At 45.5% G+C, this 27,865-nt stretch overlaps 1 protein-coding gene across 1 annotated transcript in view; it reads left to right on the top strand.

Moving 5' to 3' along the window:
* The first annotated feature begins 6,047 nt into the window (after positions 1–6,047).
* The window catches only part of ZDHHC22 (zDHHC palmitoyltransferase 22), a 40,368-nt gene continuing 18,550 nt past the window's right edge, over positions 6,048–27,865 (top strand). Inside the window, exons 1-2 of the mRNA XM_086936620.1 lie at positions 6,048–6,665; positions 14,047–14,591. Of these exons, the coding sequence (XP_086792746.1) occupies positions 14,063–14,591 (529 nt within the window). The 5' untranslated portion in view covers positions 6,048–6,665; positions 14,047–14,062. The remainder of the gene's footprint in view (positions 6,666–14,046; positions 14,592–27,865) is intronic.

The raw sequence follows: 27,865 nt of genomic DNA, 5'->3' as shown, positions 1-27,865 counted from the left end.
CAGCCAATGGTTTCATATAGACATTGAAGAGCACAGGGCTCAGAGAGGAGCCCTGTGGTACTCCACAGTCTAGGGGTTTTCTGACTGATGTTATGTCCCCATCAAAGATTTGGAAGGATCTGTTATGCAGGAATGATTCCAGCCATTTTAGAGCGTCGCCTCCGACACCGATGTTATGCAGACGGTTCAGCAGAGTGGCATGGCTGACCGTGTCGAAGGCTGCACTTAGATCAAGGAGGATCACTGCCACTGATCCCCCTTGATCCAGTATCCTTCGAGACTCTTCGACGACTGCCAGCAAAGCAGTTTCAGTACCATGTTTTGGCCTGAAACCTGTCTGGGATGGGTCCAGGAGTGCATGGCTTTCCAGAAATTGTGTCAACTGGGTATTTATGTGTTTCTCTAGCACTTTACTTACCCAGGGGAGTAATGAAATTGGACGGTAGCTAGAGTGATCTTCTGGATTGAGGGTGGGTTTCTTTAGCAGAGCCCGTACCATGGCTCTCTTCCACCCGGTTGGTACTGTGCAGGAGGAAATGTATGAATTAAGGAGCTCTAGCACCACTGGAAAGATGGCTTGGCCTGCCTGGAGCAGTATTTCTGGTGGGGCAGGGTCGAGGGGAGACCCAGATTTGACTTGGGCTGCCAGTTGTTGCAGTGTCTCCAGGTTTAGTGGGGAAAAGTGGTCCAGCATAGGTTGTCCTTGCAGGGGGGAATTATTCAGGGGGCTTTGGTTAGTTGAATTGTTAGCTGTTACCGGGAAAGCAGAATAAATCTGCGTGACTTTATTGTGGAAAAAGTCTGCAAGTTCATTGCATTGCTCTAGTGATTTCGGGACTGGGAGGGCAGTATTGACAGTAATGCATTTTTTGACCAGATGGAAGATCTCCTTGGGTTTTGATTTTGCTGCCATTATTTGGTCTGCAAAGTAGGCGGACTGAGCTGTTCTCACCCCATTTCTGTAGGCCTTAATAGCCTCTTTGTAGTGTTTTTTGTTTTCTGGGAGGAAATCTATTCTCCAGGCTCTCTCTTTTTTCCTGCAGAGGCGTTTCAGGTCTCTCAGGGAGTCTGAAAACCAAGGAGCAGACTTGTGTACTCTCTTGGGAGCGGATTTCCGTAGAGGAAGGATCGTGTCCAGTGATTTCCTGATCCAACCCTCATAGTTGTTATTTGCTTGGTTGGGGTTAGTACAGGGAGGTGGACGGGAGTCTTCAAGGATAGTTGTCCATGGCTCTATGGAAAGTTTTTTCCAATTCCTCCTAGTTATAGGACGGGGAGGCAATGAGGGAAGTTTGATGGTAGACCAGGTAAATGGGATGAGGAAATGGTCTGTCCATGGGAGGCGAGTGGGTTGCCCGACCGCTAGTCCGGTGCAGTTACTAAAGATTGGGTCGAGCAGGTTTCCCTTTTCATGGGTGGGGGACCTAACCAACTGAGTCAATTGCAGAGCTGCCAGGTCCTCTGTTAAATCCCTAGCAACGAGGTCTGTGGGGGAGTCAAAATGGAAGTTAAAATCTCCTAGAACTGTATAGTTAGCCGGGGTTAGAAGCCGATTCGCGATGATATCTGGTAGAGACTTAATGAACAGTTTTCCTGAATCTGGGGGGCGGTATATCAGGGTACCAGAAAGGGAGCTGTTCGCAGAGAAGTCTATTCTGAATGCAATGCTTTCGCATTCGGGAATAGCTTCGGTCGAAATGCGGCAGCAGTATTTCTCTTTTAGAATGATAGCCAGGCCTCCCCCTCTTCCCTTGGTCCGGTCCATTCTATGGATTTGGAACCCAGGGGGAAGGGCGGTGACTATGTCTGGCTCTGAATGGGGCGTGAGCCATGTCTCCGTCAAGAAGATGGCATCCGGGTTGTGATTCTCTAGGAGTAGGCATATCTGCATGCTATGCCGAGGGAGAGATTGGTAGTTTAACAGGTACATCTGGTAGTCCTGTGGCGTGGCTGGTGCCTCGCTGATGTCAAAGGAGTGTTTGCAGCCAGGGCATTGAATAGGGAGGTCGGCTGGAGGAAAGGAGTGCGGGCATTGCGCCATAATAGGAGGTCTTATCTTTTTTTATGGCGGCTGAGCTGTATGTCCTGACCTGGATGGTGTGGGGGGCAGGGGTTGTGGCCCCTGGCCCCGTCAGGTCGCGGACGGGCGCAGACGGGCTTGCCTTTGGCGCGCCTTCGGCGCACCGCCGGCGCGCCCGCTGCGCCCGTCCGCTGCGCCTCCGGAAACAGCACATTCTTAAATGAGGGGGAAGGGGAGGGGGGTGTGGCCTAACTCGGTGGGCGTGTCCCTGTGGTTTCACGGCGGCTGTCCTCAACCCTCCTCAGCGCCTAGCTCAGCTGCGCGAGGGGTCGATTGTCAGGGGGCAGTGGTTAGGCTTTAGGGGAATACAGTTGTAACACACTCAAACAGTTTTAAAAACAATCTTTAAAAATGAAGAGCCAACAGTATTCACACACACAATAGTTAAAAGGTAGTCTTAAAAATAGCGTTTCCCTGCTCTCGGCTTCCGCCTCAAGAGCTCAGTCTTTTATCAAGCGCTGACAGGAGAGCGCGCGCTTTTATAGCGAGGGTAGCGGGGGGCGTGGCCTAACTCGGTGGGCGTGTCCCTGTGGTTTCACGGCGGCTGTCCTCAACCCTCCTCAGCGCCTAGCTCAGCTGCGCGAGGGGTCGATTGTCAGGGGGCAGTGGTTGGGCTTTAGGGGAATACAGTTGTAACACACTCAAACAGTTTTAAAAACAATCTTTAAAAATGAAGAGCCAACAGTATTCACACACACAATAGTTAAAAGGTAGTCTTAAAAATAGCGTTTCCCTGCTCTCGGCTTCCGCCTCAAGAGCTCAGTCTTTTATCTTACAGATATTTCAAGGGACCTTAACAGTAAATAGATAAAAGGCTGCCTGATGCATACCTGCTACAAACTTTAATATCAGAATATGACCTTGACAGTGTTGAAAACAAATGTTAATAATGTATGGGGTCTAATCACCCAGGGAGCCTTCCTCTCGTTCTACATGTTTCAGCCTTCCTAGAAGAGACTGAGGCTTTTTCAGGACAAGTATGTCAAGGAACCCTGTGGATTACCTAATTCTTTCGAGGTCAAACAAGTGGATTATTCCTCCTATTCACACCTCATACTTCCATTCACACAATGCATAAACTGTATGCACCGAAGCATTCTCACTCCTCGCCCGGGGGAGATCGAACACTGACAGAGAGATAATACTAACAGAACAAGAACACTGAAAGAGCAAGAATACTGGTTGAGAGAGAACACTGACTGCGAGAGAACACGGACAAAGACACAAGTCTGACAAAGATAACACTGACAGAAAGAAAACACTGATAGAGAGACAACACTGACAGGAAGAGAACACAACAAAAGCAAGAACACTGACTAAGAGAGAACAGAGGGAGAACAGAGAGAGTACACTGAAAGCGAGAAAACACATTCACAGAACAATGACAGAGCGAGTACACTGACTGACAGAAGGAGACCATTGACAGAGCGACAATACTGACAGAGAGAGAATACTAACAGGGAGACAACAGTGACAGAGAGAGAACACTGCCAGAGCGAGACCATTGACCTAGAGAGAACACTGACAGAGAACACTGACAAGGAACGAACACTGGCAGAGAGAAAACTGACAGAGAGAGAACACTGGCATAGAGATAACACTGACAGAACGAGACCTCTGGAAGAGCGAGACCACTGACAGAGAGAACACTGACAGAGAACACTGACTGAGAACGAACACTGGCAGAGAGAGAGAAGAGTGACAGACCGAGTACTGACAACGAGAGAACAGAGAGTACACTGACAGAGCGAGACCACTGACATAGAGAGAAAACTGTCAGAGAGAGAGCAATGACAGAATGAGAACACAGCTAGAGAGAGACCACTGACAGAGAAAGAACAGTGAGAGATCACTGACAGAGCGAAAACACGAACAGAGGGAGAACACTGACAGAAGGAGTACACTGACAGAGAGAGAACACTGAGGGAGAGAGGACACTGACAGAAGAAGACCACTGACAGAGCAAGGACACTGACAGGGTGAGAATGCTGATAGACCAAGATCACTGACAGTGAGAGAACAGTGACAGTGAGAGAACATTGCCAGAGAGAGAACACTGACAGAAACGACACTGACAGAGTGAGAACACTAACAAAGAGACAACACTGACAGAGTAAGAACACTGACAGGGTGTTACCATTGACAGAGTGAGAACACTGACAGAGTGAGAAGACTGACAGAGAGAGACCACTGAGAGAATGAGAACACTGATAGGTAGAGGTGGAAAGTGAGCTAACTGGTGTACAGAGCAGAGGGTGGCGAGGGAGAAGCAGGGAGACAGAGACAGAGGATGGCATAAAGGGGGTGGACGAAAGCGAAGGAATGGTGAAAGAGACGAGGAAGAGAAGAGAAACAATGGGGGCATGGAAGTGGAGAGGGAAGGAAGAAGAAAGAGAGGGAAAAGGAAGGGGGAAGAGTGAAGAGGAAAGATTAGAGATAAAAAGGGGGAGTGGGAAAGGCTGGGAAGGGATAAAGGAGGAAAGGAAAGAGCAGAACAATTTTGGAAGAGAAAAGAATTGAAGCGATGTTCGGATAAGAGAAAGGGGATGGAGAATAGTTAGAAAGGGGAAGAGTTTACACAAAGAGAGGCAGAATGAGGGACACCTGAAAGAAACAGGAGGTAGACAGTACAGAGATATAAAGAGAAAGAAGCAAATTAAGAGACAGCGAGATGGACGAAGACAAAGAGATAGGGAGAAGAGAGCGAAGGAGAAGAGATGAGCATGCACGGAGATAAAAGGGTGCTAAGAGAGAAGGGGGGTCTATGGGAAGAGGGAGGGGCTCAGCTCGAGGGAGAGCCAGGAAAATGCGTGCTGGGATTTAAAGGTGGGGGGGAGAGGGGAGCCGGGGATGCTGCCTCTGCCTGCTCCAATCAGATCGCGCCGTCAGTAATTGGAAGGAGTGCGCCGGCAGTTTTAGGAGCCAGTGCTTGGCTGACGCAGCGGATTGCTGGTACCCCAGGATGTGCCGGGCAGGGCGGAAGCCGGGAAGACGTCCCCCCTCCACCCCCCTAGCGCTGGAGGTGTCCTCTGCCGGGGACAAACCAAGAGCAGGGGCGCTTACAGGGAAGATCAGAACTGAAAGTGCCGGGCGCTAGAAAAGGGCGCTGACTCTGGGCAGATCCAGAATAATGGGTGCTGGTCGAGGAGCAGATTCAGAGCTGGGGCTGCTGGGGGCATTTCAAGGCAGTGGGAGCTGAACTGACAGCCTCGGAGCAATGCTCAGAGGACACCTCAAGATAGCCGGGTGCTCACTCTAGAGCCGGGGGTGCTGAGTGTTAGAGCAGGAGGGGGGGGGGCTGAAAATAGATCTTCGGGGCAGAGCTTGCGGGGCAACTCAGCGCACGGGAGTGTGAGGAAAGCTTTAGGACAGAGGTGCAGAACAGAGAATTGATGCAAGGGGGCAGGTAGCACCAGGGTAGTGGTGCTGAACAGACAGCTCCGGAACAGTGAGTGCACTCCAAAGTAAGGGGGTGCGAAGCATCAGGACAGGAGCGCTGAACGGACAGATCCAACCTGTCCCAACTCTAGAGCAGGCAGTGCTGAGCACAAGAAGCAGAGACGGCTTCAGAGCAGGGGCAATTAGCCCAGAGTATGATGTCTTGAAATATCCCAGAGGAGCTGTTGAATCCAGAGCAGAGGATGCTCGAAGGACAATTCCAGAACAGGTGGTTCTAAAGGAACAGATCCAAGGCAGGTAGTGCCTAGCTCGAAAGCTGGTGGTGTTGAATGGACCTTTCCTGAACGGGACAGACTCAGAAAACAGGTGAAGAGCTCCAGAGCCGACGTGCTGAGTGTGCAGTTCCAAACAAGGAGATGTTGCTCGGATTCGGACGGCTCTAAAGCAGAAAGTTCTAAGCTCCAAAATGAAGGGATGCTGGGAAGATTGCTTCAGTGAAGGAAGTGCTGAGATCCAAAATAGGTGAGGTAGGAGGACAGCTCTGGGGCGGGGGCTGTTGCACAGCAAATCACCAGGTTTCAAGGCGCTGGAGTTGCTTCGTGGTGATCTATTCATTGCAACAGCCAAAACTTGAATCCCTTCCTCAATTCCTGGAGCGACCCTGGGGTGCATTGGGGGTCGTTCCAAGCTTTGGCCGCCAGGTGTGAGAAGGGTCGTCCCCACTGTCGCTTCGGCGGATTCGCGGATGTCTGCGAGGAAGAAGGTTGCAGAGTAAATGGCGCTAAGCAGACGGTTCTAGGGGATGCAGGGCTGAGCTCCCTAGAACAGACAGACAGCTCCGGGGCAGGGGGTTCGAAGCAGACAGCTCCAGAGTAGGGAGTTGGGAGTAGGGAGCGGTAGAGCAGGGATCTAAAAACACATCACCATATCCGCGGGTGCTGGGTGGGCCGCTCCAGAGCAGAGGCTGCTGAACAGACAGCTCCGTAACACAATGTGCTGACCTGACAGATCCGGAACAAGAAGTGCAAAGTGGGCAGAAGGAGTGCTAAGAGGACAGTTCCAGAGAAGTGGTTGGTGAATTCTACAGGAGAGGATTGCAAACCGACAAGGGCCGCGAGTGGAGAGCCCCAGTACTGGCGGTGTTGAGTGGACCATTTCAGAGCCTGGGACGCTAACACCCGAATAAGTAAGTCCCGAGACAAGAGTTTAAAAGCATGGGGTGGCTGCGCTTAAGATTCCAGAGCAGTGTCTCCTAAGGTCGGCTGAGGACCGGAAGGTTCTCAGACGACCAACTGGTGCCAAGGGACGCCGAGGGCTGCTCTGCCCCCAGCACGTGGTGCTGAAAGGACAGCTCCCGAGCCTCGGATGTTGAGGCGACAGCGTGAGACCAGCTGTTTCTGGACGGAGAGCTCCCGAGCACGGGGCATCGCCGGGGCCTGCTCCCGAGGGAGGGTGGTGAGAAGTTCCAGGGTCAGGGAGTGGTGCTGAACGGACAGCTCCGGCAGAGTAGCGCCTGAACTTAATGGTCGGCTCCATAACCTAAGCGTACATGCCAGTGTGGGGATGCTGAACGGATAGCTCCAGAGAAAGACGTCCTAAGCAGACGGGCTCTCGACTTCGGTCTCCCTGCCAGCTGCAATACCTGAGCAGCCAGGGTCACACAGAGACTGCGAGGCACTTCCAAAATTTCTGTCATCATCCCTGTCACTCCGGACGGCACAAACTCGCTGTCACTGCGCGGGCTCTCTCCCTCACACAAGGAGAAAACTTCTGGTGCCAGATGCCTCGAGAGGTGACTCCTGCTAGTCTCAGCTGACCGCTCTGCGCGTGCAGGAGGTGTGACCCCCGCTGCGGGCTGACATGTGACGTGTGCGTGACAAGCTCAAAGCGTGAGAGGAAGATATGTAGTTTAATAGGTATGGGGTGAAGAGAGCTCCAACGCAGAGCCCAGAAGCGGCCAGCCTCGCCTGCAGCCCCTCGTACAACGGCATGAGCTGCAATTTTTGGAGCTCTGAAGCACTGTGTGTGGTAATGTTTGTGCAGTGATGTGACACATCATTACTTTAGGCTCTCTCTTTTATAGTTTCATATTATCCTTTCCTGTGTCGTTAATTCCGTGGGGTCATGTAATATAATGTTGTATTTATGTATGAGATGATATGTGAAGTGACGTGGAGTGATGCAAAGCGACTAGAAGTCATGTGATATGTGATGAATGGCTATGAAAGGTTCTTATGATAGGGTATGTTTGAATTTGCTTCATCATAAAGTGTTTCTATGTTTCTGTGTGCTATGTGTTCGTACGCTATAATAGTTCACGTGTTGTCTCTTGCTGACTTTTAATGTGTTAAGCTGTTTGTTGTCACGTGTTGTGATATGTTTTGATACATTATGTGTTGCTATGTTATTATGAATGAATGAATGTATGAATGAAGGGATTTTTGTAAAGCGCATGCTACCCTGAGGCCTTGTAGCGCTACGGATGGACAGACTGGGGGGGCAGAGTAAGACCGGTTAGGAGGGGTTCGTAAAAAGATGAGTTTTCAGGAGACTGCTAAAAATCTGGAGGTTGGATTCCCTGCGGAGAGCGGGAGGCAATGAGTTCCAAAGCATAGAAGCATTCCAGGAGAAGGAGGGCCACCCCATCTGGCTCTGTGGATCTTCCACGTAGTTGCGAGGAAGGCCGTGCTGGAACGAAGATTCCTAGATGGATGGTAGGCAGTAACGAAGGGATGAGTGATGGCAGGTCCAGTTTTCCAAATAAAACCATAGGCCAGGCACATGGCCTTGAAGCGAACTAGGGACTGAATCGGCGGCCTGTGCAGCTTCCTTAGAGCTGGTCTTGCCGACTGTCTCCGTGGAATCTCGAGGAGAAGGCGGGCCGCACAGTTCTGGATTACTTGTCATTTCTGTACGGTGGCCTGCGGGGTGCCCAGATACAATGCATTCCCGTAGTCTAGACGGGACAGGATGATGGCTTGTACCATGATCCTTCGGGCCAGAAAGGGAAGTAGGGGGAGGATGTTCCTTAACATCCTCCTCTGGCCAAAGCAGGTAGCAGAGAGCTTAGTGGCTTGATAGTTGCAGCAGAGGGAGTTGTCGAGCCATATGCCAAGACTCTTATTTTGGAGCTTGGGAGTTGGCATTGTGCCGAGACAGGGCGGCCAGGAGAGGGCCAGCGACAACGAGGACGACTTGCCCAGAAACATTAGTTCCGTTTTGTCACCGTTCAGCTTAAGGTGGGATAGTGCCATCCACTCGGCTACAGCCTCTAAGCAGATGCCAAGATCACACGATGACCCTTCGAGTTGTGTTGTTATGTACTTTATTCAAACTGTTATTTTACATGCTGCCATGTGCTCTTGTGTTATTAGCTTGTCGCTTGGTGTGGTTATGTTATGCTGCGTGCTGCAGTGCTACTTTATGTTACATTACATTGTGTTTTGATGTAGTAGGTTATATGTTGGCATTTCTTGTTAAGATATTTTATGCTGGGTAGTGTTATGTGCTGATGTGCTATGTGAATTTAATGGAGTACGCAGTTCCTAATAAGGGAGGCAGCGAAGAGAGAGGAGGCTAGGAGGGTCTGTTCCCTGACCCTATGGTGGAGACAGGGTGTCTTCTAATTTGGGAAATGGGGACCTCACACAACCAGCTGGGTGTCATGCTTCATCACAGGGCATGTCCTCGTCAGGCCGGCGCTGCAATGCCTGACGGGCACCCTTTGAGGGTCTCTTTTTTGGAGATCTTTTTATCCCCAACCGTTTGGTGCAGTGCGGGTAGAGGGCCTTCAAGTGTAGATGTGAGTGAGCAGATGTGCAGTGAAGGTGTAGGAGAGAGTATTAAAAAGGGAAAGCCAGTGGTGCTCCAAAACTCACATTTTAGCATCCCACTGGTTCCAGTTTAAAAACAGACAGTTTATGCCCCTTCAGGAATAATGTCCAATAGTGGCTATGAATTTGAGGTCAACATGTTTCTTGCCTTGTGTGTCAGACCGATCATGTGGCAATTCTTCTGGACCAAATCTCTATATCCTATCTACACAATGGTTGGTTCACTGATATTGTTGTATTGTGAACCCAACAAACGAAACCTAACAGTGAGCTACCTTAGTTTTGTAGACCAACCCAATTGGGGCAAAGGTCTTGCTCCTTCGAATCATTGGCGGAGGAAACCACACTATTTTTATTAGCGTTGATTCAGCAGTTGCTGATACGTCCAGGTCCACGACCTACCCCGTCCTCCACCATGTCGGGTTGATGTGCTGTGTGTCAGCACATTATGTGCTGCAATGTTATGATACGTTTGAGTTGTGCTGTCGTATGCTGTTAGGTTAGGTACTGCCTTGAGTGGTTATGTGCTGTTGTTTTATGCTATGCTAGTATGTTGTCTTGCCTTGTTCCGATATGTTAGGCTGCGCATTGCTATGTATGATGTGCTATGTGTTAGTCTAATATGTGCTGCTATGTTATGACATGGTTTCTATTGTCTTATATGTTTTTATGCATTGTTATGCCATGGAATGTGTTGTTATATGTTATGTGTTGTAAAATGCAGTTTTGTGTGTTATATTATGTGAGATGTGTCATTTGTTATGCTACACCATGCTATTTTATGTTCTACTGTGTAAACTTCTATTTTTATGGGTGTTTTTTTTATTTCTAAGATATCTTACAAAGAAGTGTGCACAATGTCAAAAATGAGATGAAATAATACTGTCAATACAACTAGATTTGATATACTTATGAAATCAAAATTTATGATTTACTGTATTACATAAATATGTTAAAAATACGGGTTTATTAACCACAGAAGGGACTGGACACCCCGAAGTACACTGCTGTATTACATGGTGTCAGGTATTTCCTCTGTTGTGTGTAATACTGTATTGAGTACTGTTAGATTGCAATTGCTGTACTAAACTGTGTTATGCTGTGCCGTGCTACACCGCAGCGCCTTTAATGCGCCCACGGTAACCACAGCCAGGCTTACGAAGACAGGGGAGGCCAAGAGCCATAACTACACGCTGAACTGTAAGAGAAGGCAGTGATTTGTGGCCTTACTAGAGGGCAAGAGAGCAGGGAAAAGCTTGGTTGTGAAGGATGGTGGCTTGGGCATTCAATCGGCAGTTACAATGGGACGCAGGTCTGGAGATAGTTTTCATCAATGTATTTTAATAGCGAGGGTATTTCTTATAGCGCTTTCCATCAAAGCGCTATAGAAATGAAGGCTAGAAGAAGTTTATCTTTGGATACAATTAGTTTGAAAGAAGGCAGTGGATCGAGGCTTGCGACCCATTCGACAAGGTGTTCCAGAAGGCACTTTTAAGGCGTTACTGAATTCACGTTAAAAAAAAAAGACAACTATGAATTACAGGAGGTTTGTGTCCCTGGGTGGCTCACTCTACAGCTTAGATGTGAAGGGACAGCGTGTGCCACCGACGTCAGTGGTGGTCGTGGGACGGGGACTTAGCGTCGAGAAGCCCATCGGCCAAGGGGTAGAGACGCCGCGATACAGTGAAATAAGGGGACACTTCTCGGAGTCCGCAGTTGGAGGGCGGACGAACAGTAAGTCAGACTCTTTAGGGGTCGTAAATTGGTTATTCACACAGAAACTGAACAGGGTTGTAGGAACGGGGCCCGGGCCTTCATAAAACGTAGTCTCTCCATGCCACCCGAGCCGTGCCAGTCTGAGGGGGCTTGGCAGCTCATGGCGGTGGCGCGAGAGTGAGTGAAAACAGTCGAAGGGTTCTGCCAGTCCACGCGGTGACGTCTGCAGCCCGAGGCGCCGACTCGCCCCCTCCCCCACACACCACGCGGTATTTACAGGGGATTCCTCTGTCACACTGGATATCGGAAGCTGCCAGGCTCAGGCGGACAGGAGCAGCTGGCACGTAAGCCGCGTATTGGCGCCGAGAAGCTTCGCCGACCTTCGTGTCTGTGCCCTTGCTATCAGCCGGCTGCAGACAGGTACACCTGGACAGGCGTCTGGCCTGGGCGAGCAGGCAGCAGCGGGAGGTCAGATAATGACTGCTGTGGGCCTGAGCCCGGACAGCTCCAGCCGGAAGTGGGGCCGGAAGGGGTGACAGCGAAAATGGAGATGAAGGAAAAAGAAAAGACAATAGGTGAAGTAGCGCAGTGGGTAATGCGCCCAGTATCAACGTGTAGACTTTTTGAGTCGGAGATTTAAATCCTAGTTGTGGTGACCCAGCCTTTTATCTTTAATAAAATGAGTGACATTCCGTTGGATTATAGAAACATGTTTTACTGACGTGCTTAAGGCCATATAAACAATGTATCTACATCCTTGCAATCCTTCAGTCATCTCATTATGGTAATAGGGGTCAAGGTAATAATGCACTGGTCTATTAAACATGCACGTGCCTAGGAAAGCCAAGTCAGCCCAGAGGCTCTGCTGGAACCCTTTAAAACAGGGTCTGACTGGCCTAGAGAGCAATCAGCAGGGGCGTAGCTTCGAGGGTGGGGAGAGAGGGGAGGGGTCCTGCCCTCCCCTAAAACATGTATTCTGTTTTAACAGGTGGGTACAAGTGCTTTCTGTCGGGTATGGGGAAGTGTCTGTTGGATTTCACTTGGGATTTTTACACGCCCACACCGACAAAATCACACACACACGCACAGTCTCTTCTCTCTGTTTTAAAGGCATTTAAAATGTTGATTAGTTTGAAAAATGTTGTGTTTTAAGTGCCCCTAACAATACGCCCTCCAACTCTTCCCACTGCATTTTAATCCCCTCTCATGTCCTGCTTATCGTTTATTGTGTTTTAACAAGATATCCAAGCGTGATTGTTGGAAAAATCAGGTGGTTACACCCCCCCCCCCCCCCCCCCGCCCCCGCCATTTATTGACCATGCTACACCCCTGGTAATAAGGCAGTGCTCGCTGGGCTGGTCTGACAGGTCAGTGTGTGAGCTGTTTTTTTGGCTGTTTGTGGGCTTGTTTTATGGTCTCCTGCAGCGGTTTTATTGTTGATTTACCCAATACTGAAAAAGCATTGGCCCCAGCAAGCACAAATCCATGCAACCTTCAATACCTTGCAAAACACTCATACAACATGTCTTTACAACAGGGTTCTTCAAGCTTGCCATAACAAGAGCTAATATGTTCTCTGAAAATCACCCCAGGCTACTAATATTATCAGTGTTGTACAAATCAGACAAGATTACATTAGTGACCACCTTATGCAAGATTTCCTGCCATGATCATCTCAGTGCAGGGTTGCAGCAGTAACGTAAAAAAGCTTTATCAATTTGGACTTTGGTTGCAATGTCCTGTGCACCGAGGTAATAATATCAAGGTTTTAGTATATTAGTAATAGGTCCTCCTATGCTGCATGATTTATCTTCACATATCAGCTTTAAATATATCTTGAAAATTATGGGTTCTGACAATACACGCGTTTTCATCTCAAATACACATATTTCAATATTTTTATACATACATTCATTCAACCAAGCAAAAGTTTCTAATTTATTAGGCTGGGGTGCACACAGGAGAGCTACTCAAAGGAAGTTGGAGAGCTACCAGTGGATGACAAGCTACTTGTTGGAGAAACCCACGAGTTCGAAACTACCCCAGTTTGTAAACATGCGCCTCCTTTTTAGCTTTCCAATTCACTAATGGGGGCAACTTTTATTTTGGTTTCTGGGACTTTTGTGTGTGATCCAGTCTGACCCTGCCTCGGGGAGGCGCCCCAGAGATCCAGCTATGCACAGGGCCCGAGGGACCGCCGACCAAGGGTACTCCAGAGCAGAGATCAGTAGTTAGGGCAGCAAGTGAATACAGACTACAACTATTCCACTATCAAGCAGTTGTTCCAAACATCCTGGGACCAGAGGTTGAGAAGTAAATTAACTCACTTTAAAATATGCGGCAAGGGAGTTTGTTGGATTTAAGAATTAATGGCGGAACAAAATGTATGAGATATTAACGTAAGATGTAGACTTTCACAGTCTATGTTTTAGGATGTCTGTTTTCACAAAATATGTTGAAAGTCCTTGGCTGCACTGTCTTGTTTGTTACAGAATCCCCATTAGCCTATTTATAAGAGGGGGGCTGCTTTCCTGTGCCCTGGGTGGCATAACACAGTAGGGATCTCACATGCCTGGGAAGGTTTCCTGCCCCAGTGGCTCTTTGAGAATGCCAGTATGTCAGGGCATCCTTATGACCGAAGGACATCCCTTGCAAATGACCAATAAACCCTCAATGATTATCCGATAGAGGGTTTTCACTGTGGCTTTCGTATTACAGAAGGGCTGTAATACGCTAGAGTCCTGTAATAACATAAATGACAGATTTTGGTTCTTTTGTCACAAATACACCACTTCCACTTCCTTGCACTTCAGCACATTTTTGTTGAATGGGGTCCATTGCTTTCTCGCTTGGATAATGGGGCAAAGAGCTGTTTACTAGGCTATGTATGCGTAAACCCATTGTTCTGCCCCCTGTCTGTGATTCTCTATTGTGAGACCTACAATGATGTGATTTCCACTACTGCAGTTGGCTTGCACCAGAAGTTTAACAAATGCACCAACTTGTTCCCCTCTGCAGGAATGTGGTCGGTACGATGCTGATACTCCGGCTGCTGAATGTCATTGCTCCTGTCTACTTCATCGCCCTCTGTGTCGTGACCCTTGTCCTCCAGGTCTTCTTCTTCTTGCCCAGCATGGGCAAAGACTCCCCAGGTCATGCGCACTCTCCAGCGCCCCTGATGCACGGGGTCTTCTTCCTCTTCCTCGCCGTCAATGTAGTGGGCAACTACATCCTGGTGATTAGGAACACCCCCGAGGATGTGCGGGGCGGGACTGGGGCACATCTGGATGCCAGGCAGGGCCAGAACCCGGCTGGCAGCCACTACTGCCGCCTGTGCGCCCGCATGACCCTGAAGCATGACCACCACTGCTTCTTCACCGGCAACTGCGTGGGCAACAACAACATGCGCAATTTTGTGATGTTCTGCTTCTACACCGCCTGCTGCTGCTTCTACTCCATGGTGCTGGGCGTGGCCTACATCTCTGCGCTCTTTGCCGTCTCCTTCGCCAACCCCCTGACGTTCCTGCGCCTCCTGCCTCTCTCCATTGGGCGCTTCTTCTCAGGTAGGTGCCCCCCAGGGATGACTTCTGTGAAAAGCATGCTCATAGCCAGGGCCCCTGGAACTATGCGGCAAGAGAGGACCAACTTATGCAGCTGGGTTGACTAAATTATACGGCAAGAAAAGACACATTATGTGGTGTAATGTTGCACATTTTGTGATAGTATTACTTCATTATGTCATTTTTACGCTTGTTAACACTGTCTGGGCTGGCATAGGTTTCACCGCATTAGTACTAGTTTACAGTACTTAATTTGTAAAACAATAAGTGCCAGGGCCCCCGTCAAGAGGCTACCGCAGCTTGCACCACCACTTGCCACGGCCAGTGCTGCCAATTACCGTACCTGGCAGCTACTAATCCTCAACCTGCTACAAGTGTGAAAAATTAAGACCTCTCAACACCCCCAGAGTTTGAAGAATGGCTTGGGAGATAGCTATTAGTTGTTGTTAATGTATATTGAATTAATAAACAAACTGTGATGCTCATCTCGAGATTATGTAAACATCGCTAGCATGTGGCAGCTGTCATAAGTGCCAGTGTTGACGATTAGGAGCTGGTGCAGAGCACCGGAAACTACAGGCTCAAATTAAGCACTAGTTTAGTACCCATATATAGCAAAATGCAACAGAAAAGTGAACACCAAACTTTTGTGAAGGGCCTTCCACTCCGCAGCAATATGTTGCCACGTTTTTAGTAATGTTTCAGCTAGAAACAACCTTTTTTTTGTTAAATTCTGCAAATTCTGCAGTAATGATTGGTTATGTGGCACATGGGACAAATCTATAATTATACAAAAAGCACCATATCTGCAAAATCACATAATTCCAATGGCTCTGCCCACAGCCTGGTACTGTTATTTTCTAGTCATAGAAGCAACAAATGCAACTACTTTTCGTAGGCTTGGTAGGCAGATGGGGTAGGCTTACCATCAAGTTTAAAGTTACGATGAGGTACAGTGTTTGGTTTAGAGTTATGGTTTGCTATTGTGGTTATCTGTGGCACCAGGGTGGACAAAGCTACAACAGTAAACCCCACATAATGGGTTGCAAGTGTGCATTACAAGGCGTGATTTGCCCTGTAAGTTTGTCAACGTTCAAAAACATACGTTTATGCACATTGACTAGCTGAAATCTGACCCTTTCCCACCGTGGACAGGAATAGAAGTTGTTCCAGGCAAGGGAAAAAAATGTGTGTTTGCGCGTTCAGCTATCCTTCCCACTATGCAGAATTGTGCACTATGTACAGTATCCCAAGGAACATTAGTCAGCCTTTAGAAGGTCACATGATTGTGTAATAGTATGATAGGAATACTGCATCAGGTGTGGTTCTTCAGACACACCATTACACCTGCTTTGTGAATTTGAAAAAAAGTGTAAAGGTAGGTTGAGGCAGAGTTGTAGAACTCTGCTCGCACTTCTATGCTATTTTTTGGTGAGTTGAGTCTACTGTATTTAAAGTTAAACAATCAGATAAAGAAACATGGAGCAAAACGACAATCCACTGCACCAGCAAAACATAGGAGGTTAATCAGGGGCAATGCAGAAGATGGCAAATAAAAGTCACCCAAAGAAGGTTGAGTATGATATATGTGCTTTATTTCAAACATGCTTTACTGTAGATATTTTTTTAGACCTGGGCACTGAACTCCGCTCTGTTTGCGGAGTTTGTGGAGTTTTCTGCACCCCACGGAGCTCACAGAGTTCCAATTGTTTTTTTCTTCGCTCGCGCTCACCAACATTAAGTTGGCAAGCACAGGCAGGGAAATGCAATGCTGGACCACCTCCCAGCAAGATTTCTGAACGCGGGTGGTTGCGGATGTTCGTGACCGCTCACATTGAGAAACCCTCCGTTCATGTTGAGGAAATGGCGCGCGAGCAGAAAATCTACTCGAGCAGCAGTAAGAAGCAGCACCCGCTTGCGCTGCGCATGGTGCTGTTCGTGCTGATTTTCCAGCACGGGACAAACACCCAGTGCAAAAAATCATGGTGAATGGCAGATCTAACGCACTCTGCCGTTTGCAGAACTCCAGGTAGCAGAGTTTTTTGGTTACTAGTACTACTCGGAACTCCGCCCAGGCCTCATTTTATTTTCTTCAGAAACAAATTATTTAGTGACAAATCTCAATTATGATCCCATAATAATACTACTTACTCCAACACTCCACTTGTACTCACACAATTGTCTTATTTTGGAGTAATCCATGGTTGTTTTCGTCTGGTAAAAAGCATCAATGCACTTCAGGAATAGTGGCGGCTTTATTCCAAAGCTGTCAGCTCCAGCGCTCAGATTTAGCCTCTCATTATGAGTACCCCCTTAAATTCTAGTATGTGTGGTAACTCCTGGTACCACACATAATGGAATAATAAGTTTTGCAGCTAAAATCGCTCCATTGCAATTCTCACCAACTGAATTTTATCAGGTCAAACCTTCCAAAATTTACCAGGGAATACAGGTACAATAATTACCAGAACATGAAGATTTCGGTACAGGTAGCACTAAAATCTGCATGTTATTCCCCCAAAAAGTGTGATAGTTGACAAATATTGCACCGAGAAGTTTTGAGCACTTTGGTAACCTGAAAATCTATGATGCTCAAGTCCTCATTGATTAGCATTGGGCTCCTAATCCTCAGACTCATCTTTGATAGCTGTTTCCTCCATATTTTTCAGTGTAAGATTCTTCCATTAGTTGGTTGAAATGGGATGGGGCAAATAATTGAGGACATGAGACTCTTTTTGTCTCTCTTGTGCTTCTAACTTTTCCTCCAGGTGACCTGTATATCAAAATTGGGAGTATGCAATAGACACAGAAATACATGTATTTTTAGAACTCATATGCTGATGGTTGGAGAAAAATGACTGAGTTTCCAAAATATATTTGAGTGATAAATCATTTGGCATTGGAGAAACTTACTACTAATATAATTACTGAGTTGCCAACTTGAAAACATAAGTCACCATGTGAGATGGGGGTGGTCCCTTGGAAGGGGTTGGGCCTCTTGTAAAGAACTACATATTAGGGACTCTGACCCCCACCAATTTCCCCTCCCCCACTCAAAGAAAGCAGAGTGCCGCTGAGGTTGCCACCAATGTCCTGGGGTGTTTTCACACGCCTTAATGGACATCGCCTGTTGAAAGCCCCCAAAGACAATCTATAAACCAGCTCTGTGCAGTGGCTTCCAGCTCATCTTCCCTGTCATTATGTGATATCAGCTCATCACCGGGTGGCCTTGTGATGAGAGCCGATATCATGTGACACATGGTAGCACCATGTGAGTTGGCAGGTCTGTCATTCCCTTGGTGTCAGCAGCATTGCAGCTGCAGTTGTTTTGTATCACTAATGTAGAGACATGTGACATTGACAGTCTTTTTACATCGCTGCTGGCAACGCAGCCTGATGGACTGAGGTGAACAATGCTAGGAGGACACTAATATAATCTCGTCTGATGTAGTCACTAGGACTATACTATTAATATTAATAGCTCGGGTTGATTTTCATTGAACATAAATAGCTCTTATTTCAGAAAAGGTTGGAGACCCCTTGTCTGGAGGATATTGAGGCTCTTCGTGGAGTATGGATGGAGAAGTCTTTGAAGAGAGGCGTTTTCAGCTCTTACCTGAAGTGGTGAAGCGAAGCCTGATACGTGGAAGGATATTATGCCACAGTGTTGGTGTGTAGATTGAGAAGACTTGCAATCTATTTTCCAGATTTTTGCACCCATGATTCCCAAGCTGCTGATATCACATCATTATGTGCTGTGCAGACCTGTGGAGGAGGTGAGTTTCGCAGCCTGGTAGAGTAGAGTGTTGTGTATTACAGCATGGGAAGTAACATAACAGTTCTGAACACAAAGCAATGGTGCAGAAGTAGCCAATGGCGTTTCTTTATGGTTGGAACGGTGTGTTGTATTTCTGTAAGCCTTTGGGTCATTGAGTCGCAGGATGCCCTCCCACTGAGCTGGGGGTGGGGCTTCAAGGAGCTCCTGTGTGAAAGGCACTGGTATGAAAGGACAAGGGCAAGCGAGGAGGCTCTAAAATCCTTTTTGTTTGATAGGGTCTGATTTTCAGCACAAGTGAGGAAGTTCCTTTGTCGTACCCTGTGGGTCTTGACTGGTATTTCAATCTGTCTTTCAACAAATCAGTGGAGAAATATGATGCTGACTGTGAGTTGTGGAGTGAATAGCTCCAGCCGTATTCCAAAGAGCCATTTATGGAACTTTGCATGTTTGGAGCTGTTGGCGAGGTGGATACATTTGGTCTTCTTGGGTTCAGTTTCATAAAGTGATGGGTAACTAGGACTGGCCAAATATTACTGAGGCCTTTCGTCGGGTGATATCTGTGCAATCAAGACAGTTTGATAGTGTTGTGTGCCAGAGGAACATTGAGGAAACATGATTCCCCAGTTGGCCACGAGGACTCAGAGACACTCAGATATTTGACTACAGCAACAACTGAAATAAATTACTTTACCTTCCACCTCTGTTCTGAACAGGCCAGACCAGACGGGTCTTTTGTTTCTTCCTTTAACTCCGCCCAAAAGATACGGGAGGAGTCAAAGGAAGCTATGGGTGGAAAAAAAGAAGCAGATACCCACATATTAGGAAGGTAAGTACTAGGGGGACATAGATTGCAGAAACCAGTGGTCGAAATGACCCAAGGTGCAAAGTGGCAAGAGAATATAACAGTAAAAAATTACAATTAGCAGCCTTTGTGCTCTATTTCTCATGCAAAAGTAAATGTAGGTGTCCCCAAGGACTGACATTACCTGTCCATTTTCACCACTAGTCGTAATCCTGCCTGGTTCATTTTCGCCTTGTAGTGTAAGGTAATTTTTATACTGTTAGCTCCATTTTGATTAGGCCAGTTTTTGATTAGAAGACTCCTCTGTAGGCAATGAAGCTTTATTGTGCAGACGCGTTGTTCGATGCACCTTCACAGCAAAGTTATTTTATTTTTTAATCTCTCCTAGCTGGAGTTTATTTTTGATTCAAAAACAAACTCCCAAAGTGAGACTTTCGATTTGAAAAAAATAAAAATAAATAAAGTGTCCCTGCCATGCCGAGAGCTTCTCCCTGGGTATGGGGGTCGTTTATCCTAGTTTCTGTTGAGGACCACCATCCTGTCCCTGGCAGTCCTCAGCTGAAATACATGATGTCCGGACGACAGAGTTCTCAATAGAACAGCCAATATCCATTGATCAACGAGCCTACGTGCTCAGGGCTGTGGATCACAGGTTTCCACCAGCATAGACAATGAAGGCTCTGCCAGTGGAGAAACGGTGGTGGCCTTGACTCTAGAGCATGGGAGCTGTACGTGTGACTGACACGGTACCTCACCATGCTTGTGAAGGGGGACCCTGTCCGTCAACCTCTCGATAAGGGCACGTTAATTGATGTAGGAGCCAGTGAAATTGATATTTTGTCTTTCTATTGTTTGCCCCTAATTCCACTATGGTGACAGCCGTGAGTGCAAATGTGACACTTACTAACTGAATGTTCCCAGTGGTGGGCATAATGGGGGCAGTTGGCACTAGCTTCTTGGCATGATAGCAGAATTTTGACATTTGACAGTCAAATACTGCTAGCTAGCTTTGGGACTATTTCAGCTGCTTGTTGAATATTAATAGCTGATTAGAGAATGTTAACAGTCGCTATCATATATCAACATTCTACGAGAATGTGTATACCTTATAATAAAATGTTGACAGCTTCTGCCTGAATAATGGAATGTTGACAGTATCTAGGTTAAGGGTGGTAGTTGCAACTAAGATACTAACACAATCTGTTTAAATGTGGACGGCTAAAATACGAATGCTTTCATCTACTCATAAACATTGATAGTTATTAGTAGAATGTTGCCTGATGGGTCTGAGTGCAATCCTGTTGTATGTTTGTTTAATCTTGGCAACTTGCACATGAACATCAACAGCTGCTAGCAGAATGTTGACTAAATGTAATTGTGATTGCATTGATATAGCACCTACTAACCCCGACGAGGCATTGCAGCACTTGTAGGTGAGTAGCACACTACTCCAGAACCCAAAAAGGATTAATGGTGAATTAGTATGGCGAGATATTACATTAATTTGAGCAGTGGGCATGGGGGTTAGTTATTTGGTTTGATAAAGGATAGTGGAGGGATAGAAGAGGGAAGGGTCTAGAAAGTGTTTTTTGGGATCCCATACCATTAGGAGCAGGTTTGGGATAAGTAAAGGGGATGTAGAGGGGCGAAGATTCAGAGGGACGGGTCTAGAAAGGCTTGTGTGGAAGATCTGAATAGTAAAAGAGTTTTTAGATGATACAAGGAGGGAGGGAGTATAGGAGGGAAAAGTTTAGAAAGGTTTTTTGGTGAAGGATCATAGTGGTAGAATGGGGTTTGAGATGAATGCTGGTAGAACGTTAAGCATTGCCAGTAAACCGATGGCATCTGGCTGTAGAATATTGAACTTTGTTAACGTAAGGTTGCAGTTACTAGAATACTGTTGATGGCTTCTGGGTGGAGCTGAGGGATACTAACAGAGCGCCCACTGCTCTCAGAAGAATGTAAAGTAGATTCATATGGTATGTTGGATGCTATTATTATTATTTGGATAGCTGTTGGGAGAATGTGAATAGCTTTTATTAGGATAAGAAAAGCCTATTTCAGAATATTGGCAGTTGCTAGTACCCTGTTGCGACCCTATAGATGCTAGAGAAATGTCGACAGATGCTATATGAATTTTGGCTTTCCTCATGAAATATTGTTTTTAGTAAAATGTTGGCAACTGCTGGTATCAAGTTGGCAGATGCTAGTGTAATTTTGACTGATGCAAGTTGAGTAATAATGGCTAATACCATCATTTTGACATACGCTGGTACAATGCAGTTGTTAGTAGAGTTTCAGCAGCTGCTGGTAGAATTCTGACAGTACCTACAATATTGTGGACGTCTAATAACGACTCTTGATACTTCTAGGGAAAAACAGTTTTTATTAATAATTGCAGCACAGAAGATTAATAGGGTCTCCAACCTTTTCTGTAATAAGAGCTACTTGTGTTCAATGAAAATCCTCCCGAGCTACTTATATTATGAGAGTTGTAGTAGTAACCACATCAGACAAGATCAGTGGCTACCATCTACAAGATGACTAGCGGTAATCATCTTAATAATTTAGGCACGGTTGACAACAATAATGTAAAAAATGCTTTGTCAACGTGGAACGCCTCTAAATGAGTAATGCAGCCATAGCTGCAGTGCCCCTAGCACCACGCTAATATTAATAGTAAAAGCCTATCCAACATTCTTTTATTTTTATCAATCAAATATCAACTTAAAATATATTTTGGAAAGTCAGCTGTTTTTCTCCAAACATCAGCTTATGAATTTTGAAATAACGCATGTTTTTGTTTCAAATACACGATTTTGGTAAACATGTTTTAATTCAACCAAGCAAAAGCTTCTGCTTTAGTTCTCTGGGTTGAATACAGGAGAGCTACTTACAGGTAGTTTAGAGTTAGCAGTAGCTCACGAGCTACTCATTAGAGAAGCATGTTTGATAGCGTTTAGTGAATGGAGACAGCATCTAATAGAACGCCGATTGTTCCTTCTTGCTGACAGACGCTTTTGGGATTGGGCAACTCCTTGTAGGATGTTGGTATCTTCTAGTGGAACAACTTCTAATGTAAATGGAATACATATAATTATTTTAATAAAATATATTTGATTGCATAAATTAAACAACTAGTACCCAGGAGTACATGAATGTATAGCCATAGTTGCATCATCAGGAGTATAATTCTTTAACTCTCCATGTGGTAACCAAATCATGTAGTCATTTGGACAGTAAACGTCCCTCACATATGAGCTGTTAGTAGATTGATTAGTGCCCTAGAAAATATAAGCTGCCCTATGGATAATGTTGACAGCTGCTGGTACAGACACGTCCTAGCAGAAAGTTTACAGGTTGCATTGGCCTGTCGCAACTTTCAGTGGATTGCTGAGAACTTCGAATGACTGCTTCTGGCGGTACAAGAATGACAGCTGCTAACAGACCGTGTGCTGCTGCTATGACTATCTTAACTACTGATACAAGAAAGGTGTAGGGTGCTAGCAGAATGTCCACAGCTGCAATAACAATGTTTCTAGGTGATGGAAAGATGACAACCATTTATAGATTGATGACATATATAATAATAGGCACATGCATCAAAGGAAATTGCATTTGCAAACGGGGCGGATCTCAAAATTCGGCCGTTTGCGAATGCAATTCCCATTTTTGGGATGCATTAACATTTTTTTATTTTTTGCAATTTAAGAAATCGCAAAATTGCGATTTCTTAAATTGCGATTGCATTTAAGGACTCTCAAAGTGAGATTCCTTAAATGCAATGCATCAAACCCAAAAAATGTGCGAATTCGCAAATAAGGGGAGCAAATTACCATAAAGTTGACGTTCATGGTAATTTGCGAAAACTTTGAAAAAAGCACTAAAGTGCATTTTTCAAAGTGCCATTTTACACACACACATGCCTTGGGGCCTGTGAGTGTGCAAAATGTACTTCTAAGCAGATTTCAGGGGTGCAACAGGGTGTCCTTTGGACACCCCTGCACCCTTGAAATTGCATTCTTAATTTGCGAATTTCTAATGGTGAATTGCAAATTAAGAATGTCTTTTCATTCCTATGGGCCTCTAGGTCCATAGGAATGGATGGGGAGGTATTCCTTAATTGCGATTCTCAATTAGAGAATCGCAATTAAGGAATTTTAAGAAATCGCTATTTTTTTAGCGATTTCTTGATGCATTGCAGTTTGCGATTCCTTAATTGCGATTCCTTATTTTTCGCAATTAAGAAATCGCAAAATGCAATATTGGTGCATCTACCAGTAAGAGTGTTAACAAATGTAAGGGGAGAGTGATTAGCTTTAAGTGGCATGTTAATAGTTGTAAGAAGAATACTACCAGCTACCACATGTAGGTAATTTAGTGCACATATGCTTACAACTGTACCTGTCTGATGACAGGGGTAGTATTTATAACACATTTCTTCCTGCTCATCTAGATGTGTGTCAGAAACCATGTGCATGAAAGCAAGTACACTGCTGTGACATAACAACGGTGTGCTTGCAAAGTTATTGTATGTTAGCATGATGCTACAATAGGGCAAACACCAGTCCTGCTGGTTACGATAGAACTCAATGTATTTTGTTGTATCGTTAATAATAACAAGCTACATACATCGATAAAAAACAATTGTTTTCCCTTTAGAACAAACCCTATACATGGTATGACTTTTAACAACATAAAACAACACAGGGTGATCTTTGAAGCTTGGCCGACCTTTCTTCACAAAAATAAAAGGAAGACAAATCAGAAAATTACTAATATCTTAGGAATTCTAATGCACATACTTACTGGAAATACATCTGAAAACTCTTCATGTCTGTGAGTGTTCCATTTATTGCTAATGTTTCCCTGCGCGAGGTCCATAGTTTGGAACATTGTAAACTATGGGGTTATAAATGCACTCTTTAGTGCATGGATGTGGGCCAATTTCTTCCAGAAACATGAAAATTAGAACTAAAGAAATGGGGAGGTTGTACCTGTATGTTCCAGGCAGCATTTTTGTGGAACTCAATTCTTTGTAGATCTATAGTGAGTCGTCTAATATGACATTCCCAGAAAAAACCCCAAACTTCTAGTCTACATCCTCTCTTTGGGTTTCAGCCGTATGCAGCTCGCGTTTGTTTTTCCAGTCCACTTCTTTGTTGCAGAAAGATAATCCTTTAGTGTGTATGTGGAGTTCAAAAGGAACCCAAATTAAACAAATCAACACATAAGCATATATAGACCATCCTATCATCTCCGTGTTCCTGTCACACAACCAACATGTTGCCAAGTGTGTCCCAAGACGGAAAAAAATACATTGGGCCATTCTCTCTAAATAGACCAAGAGCCCAAACTCCATTGGGATGGTGGTCTCAGTTCTATGTCAGTCGGCACAGCCCGTGGGGTCACCAGTAGCAGAAACATGATAGTCTAACCTTGAATTTAGCAGCAAGGGTACTCTGCCTCATTTGTGGTAGAGTACCATGTCTGCCAAACAGTAAATAAGCCCCTTAGCCTTCTCAAACCCCTTTCCACATCTCTGACATTAATGATGGCTTCCCTGCTTTTGGATGGGGCCCCCCATAAATGTACACCACAATCCCAGCTAGAAGGCTTGCAGAACAGACGTTTGATTCTCTGGAGAAGCTCTCCTTCATTTTTTCACCATTCTAAATTTACAGGACGGCTCAGCTGAATGTACAATAATTAAAATCACATTTAGGGTCTAATATCATGACTATTCACCTCTTGGTTTCAAAGTCATCACTCCTTGAACCCTTGTGGAATTGCTAATGACATCCTTTACGGAGCTTTATCCTTTGTTTGCTTCAGCCATGTTGCGTTTGACCTGAAGAAGACCGTGGATTCTTTCCTTTTGGATCGAAACATCAATAATTTCCCCAACCAAGGCATCCCTTTAGAAATATTTTGTACTTTCTAGTTGGGAATACAGCACTTTAGAACTCACACTTTGCGTTTCACTCACCTTACACAGTACACTGCGCCTTCTGCACTTCATTTTAATTAAATTCAGTATATGTCTACAATAATATATTTCTTTGTTGTTACCTATTTGATTTTGTGTCTTATCCACATATTGAATCTATAGTACATATGTTTTTTGGACCCACCACTGAGGGCCCAGGTCCATAATTAATCAGTTTCGATTCATAAACGAAATCTAAAAAGCAATTGTGTTTACTATTGTATCATCCCTAAAGAGCTGAAACTCAGCGCGTCTTTTTATTGCGTATATATCACCCTAACATCTACCTCTTGAATGTCAACAATCATATCCATTTTTCTTAATGTACAAATGCATTCTAAAGCATGCCAACATCATTGGACTGGGGTCCTCGCTATACACAACATTAAATAAAAAAAAAAGAGCAATAAATAATTCTCTCTTCCTCCTCTTACATCGGCCTTGGGGGAAGAAGGCCACTAGCATTACCAACTGCTCCTGCATCCCGAGGAAGATTACAAGGGCTCATTAGCATGAAGCTGACCTTCCGTCGGAATTCACCAGCCGAGATTAAAATCCAGACCTCCATCTTGGTGGCCGCCTTTGCCTTTCACGTGTACTCCGGTGGGAGCCGACAATGCAATCACTCATTGTACTCATTAGTGAGTGACCTCTGTTAACTCTCCAGCGAGGGACTGCCGCACACTGAAAGGAGGAAAGGCGGGGTGACTGAGTCTCTCACTCTGCCTCTCTCCATATGTCTCACTCTATCTCTCTCCATCTCTCTCTCTCTCTCTCTCTCTCTCTCTCTCTCACACACACACACACACACACACGCTCAACGGAAGTCAGGCAAACGTGCACGACACACAAGTAGACAACTGTGCCCACAACGCAAAAACAGACAGCAGAGACCAACAAGTAAACAGACAGAAATGCACACAAGTGGAACAGAGACACCTACGCAAACCAACGTGTGCATTTATACACAACCAGACAACCGGCAGGCATGTACACACTAGCATAGATGCATGCACAAACACTTATGCACAACAGAACTGCAGACACACAATAACCCAGACCTCTACGGACACTCCGATGCAACAGATACACAGATGTAAGCACACACCAACATAAAAAGCGAACACACACACACACAGACACACACCTACACAAATATGCTATGCACAGACACTCGGCAGAAGGCAGCACCATTAAGTGAAAGCTTCCCTCTGCCTCTCACGTTGGTGAGTTGTTCTCTGTTTCCAGTTCAACAAAATTAGGCACTAGAATGTGTCTCCTCCTGACATGGAACTGCCTAACCAAGGATTTGCACAGGGCCGAAGGATGTAGGCAGGGAATTCCGAACCTTGGAGAGAACAAATGGGATGAACACAGCCCCAAATTATTTCACAGGAGATGAACTCAACCACCAGTCATTGTGCAGCGTGAGGCAATCACTACGACACATTAAAGACCAATGATTTGGGTTGCTGCCACTGCACAGAGTCCTTTTAGAACGAGGCCCGGGCGAAATTTGCATAATGTACTTTGCTTAAAGTATGCAAAATGTCACACACAATTCAGCATTATTGCATGAAATGCCGGCTACGGCACTTTGCACTATTTATTTATTTATAGTGCAAAATGCTTTCTGGCATCCATTTTCAGTGCGCTATGCTAAAAATAAAAAATTAAATATAAAACTAAAAAAAAAAAATCGCATGTGATGCAAACACCCACTTGAGTTCAGTTCATTACGCTTTTCCTTGCTCCTGTGAGAGAATTTTAACTGAATGAAGCCTCAGTTACTTAATATGGCGCCATTCTATATTCTTAGGTTTTTTGTTTAACAATTGTAATGCTCAATTGCAGAGCTGCCGACATTGGAGCTGGGGAACCAGGTGCGAGTCTCGGCGTGAGCTCAACATCCTGTGATTCTAGGCTAATCACTTATCCCCAGATGCATCAAGAACCCATTTTGCTATTCGTAACGAAACATAACGATTCGCTATTAAGGAATAGCAAAATGCAATGCATGAAGAAATCACTAAAAAAATAGCGATTTCTTAAAATTCCTTAATTGGGACTCGCAAATTGCGAGTCGCAATTAAGGAATACCTCCCCATACATTCCTATGGGCCTATAGGCCCATAGGAATGAATGGGAAGACATTCTCAATTTGCGAATCGCAATTAGCAAATCACAAATTGAGAATGCGATTTCAAGGGTGCAGGGGTGTCCAAAGGACACCCTGTTGCACCCCTGAAATTGATCTGTGCACATATGTTGCGCACACACATGCCCTTAGGGCATGTGTGTGCGCAACATGAAACTTTGAAAAATGCACTTTAGTGCATTTTTCAAAGTTTTTGCAAATTACCATGAAGTTCAACTTCATGGTAATTTGCAAGCCCTATTAGCGAAATCGCTATTTTTTAAACTTTAATGCATTGCATTTAAGGAATCTCAATTTGAGATTCCTTAAATACAAGTAATCGCAATTTTGCGATTTCTTAATTTGCGATTTTTGCATTTGGGATGATGCATCACAAATGCAAAAATATCGTCCGTAAAGGGGCAGATTCTGAGAATCTGCCCCTTTGCGAGCGGATTTTACCTTGATGCATCTATGCCACTATCTCCCTGTGCCTAAAATAAATGAATGTGTTCTTGTGTGATGTAATTGGTGCTCATGTAAAGCGCTCCAATACCTTCTGGTCGAGTTC

Source organism: Lissotriton vulgaris, chromosome 9, assembly GCF_964263255.1.
Source record: "Lissotriton vulgaris chromosome 9, aLisVul1.2, whole genome shotgun sequence".
Classification (NCBI taxonomy): domain Eukaryota; kingdom Metazoa; phylum Chordata; class Amphibia; order Caudata; family Salamandridae; genus Lissotriton; species Lissotriton vulgaris.
The sequence above is the reverse complement of the archived record's forward strand: the minus strand, read 5'-3'. Positions and strand labels throughout refer to the sequence as shown.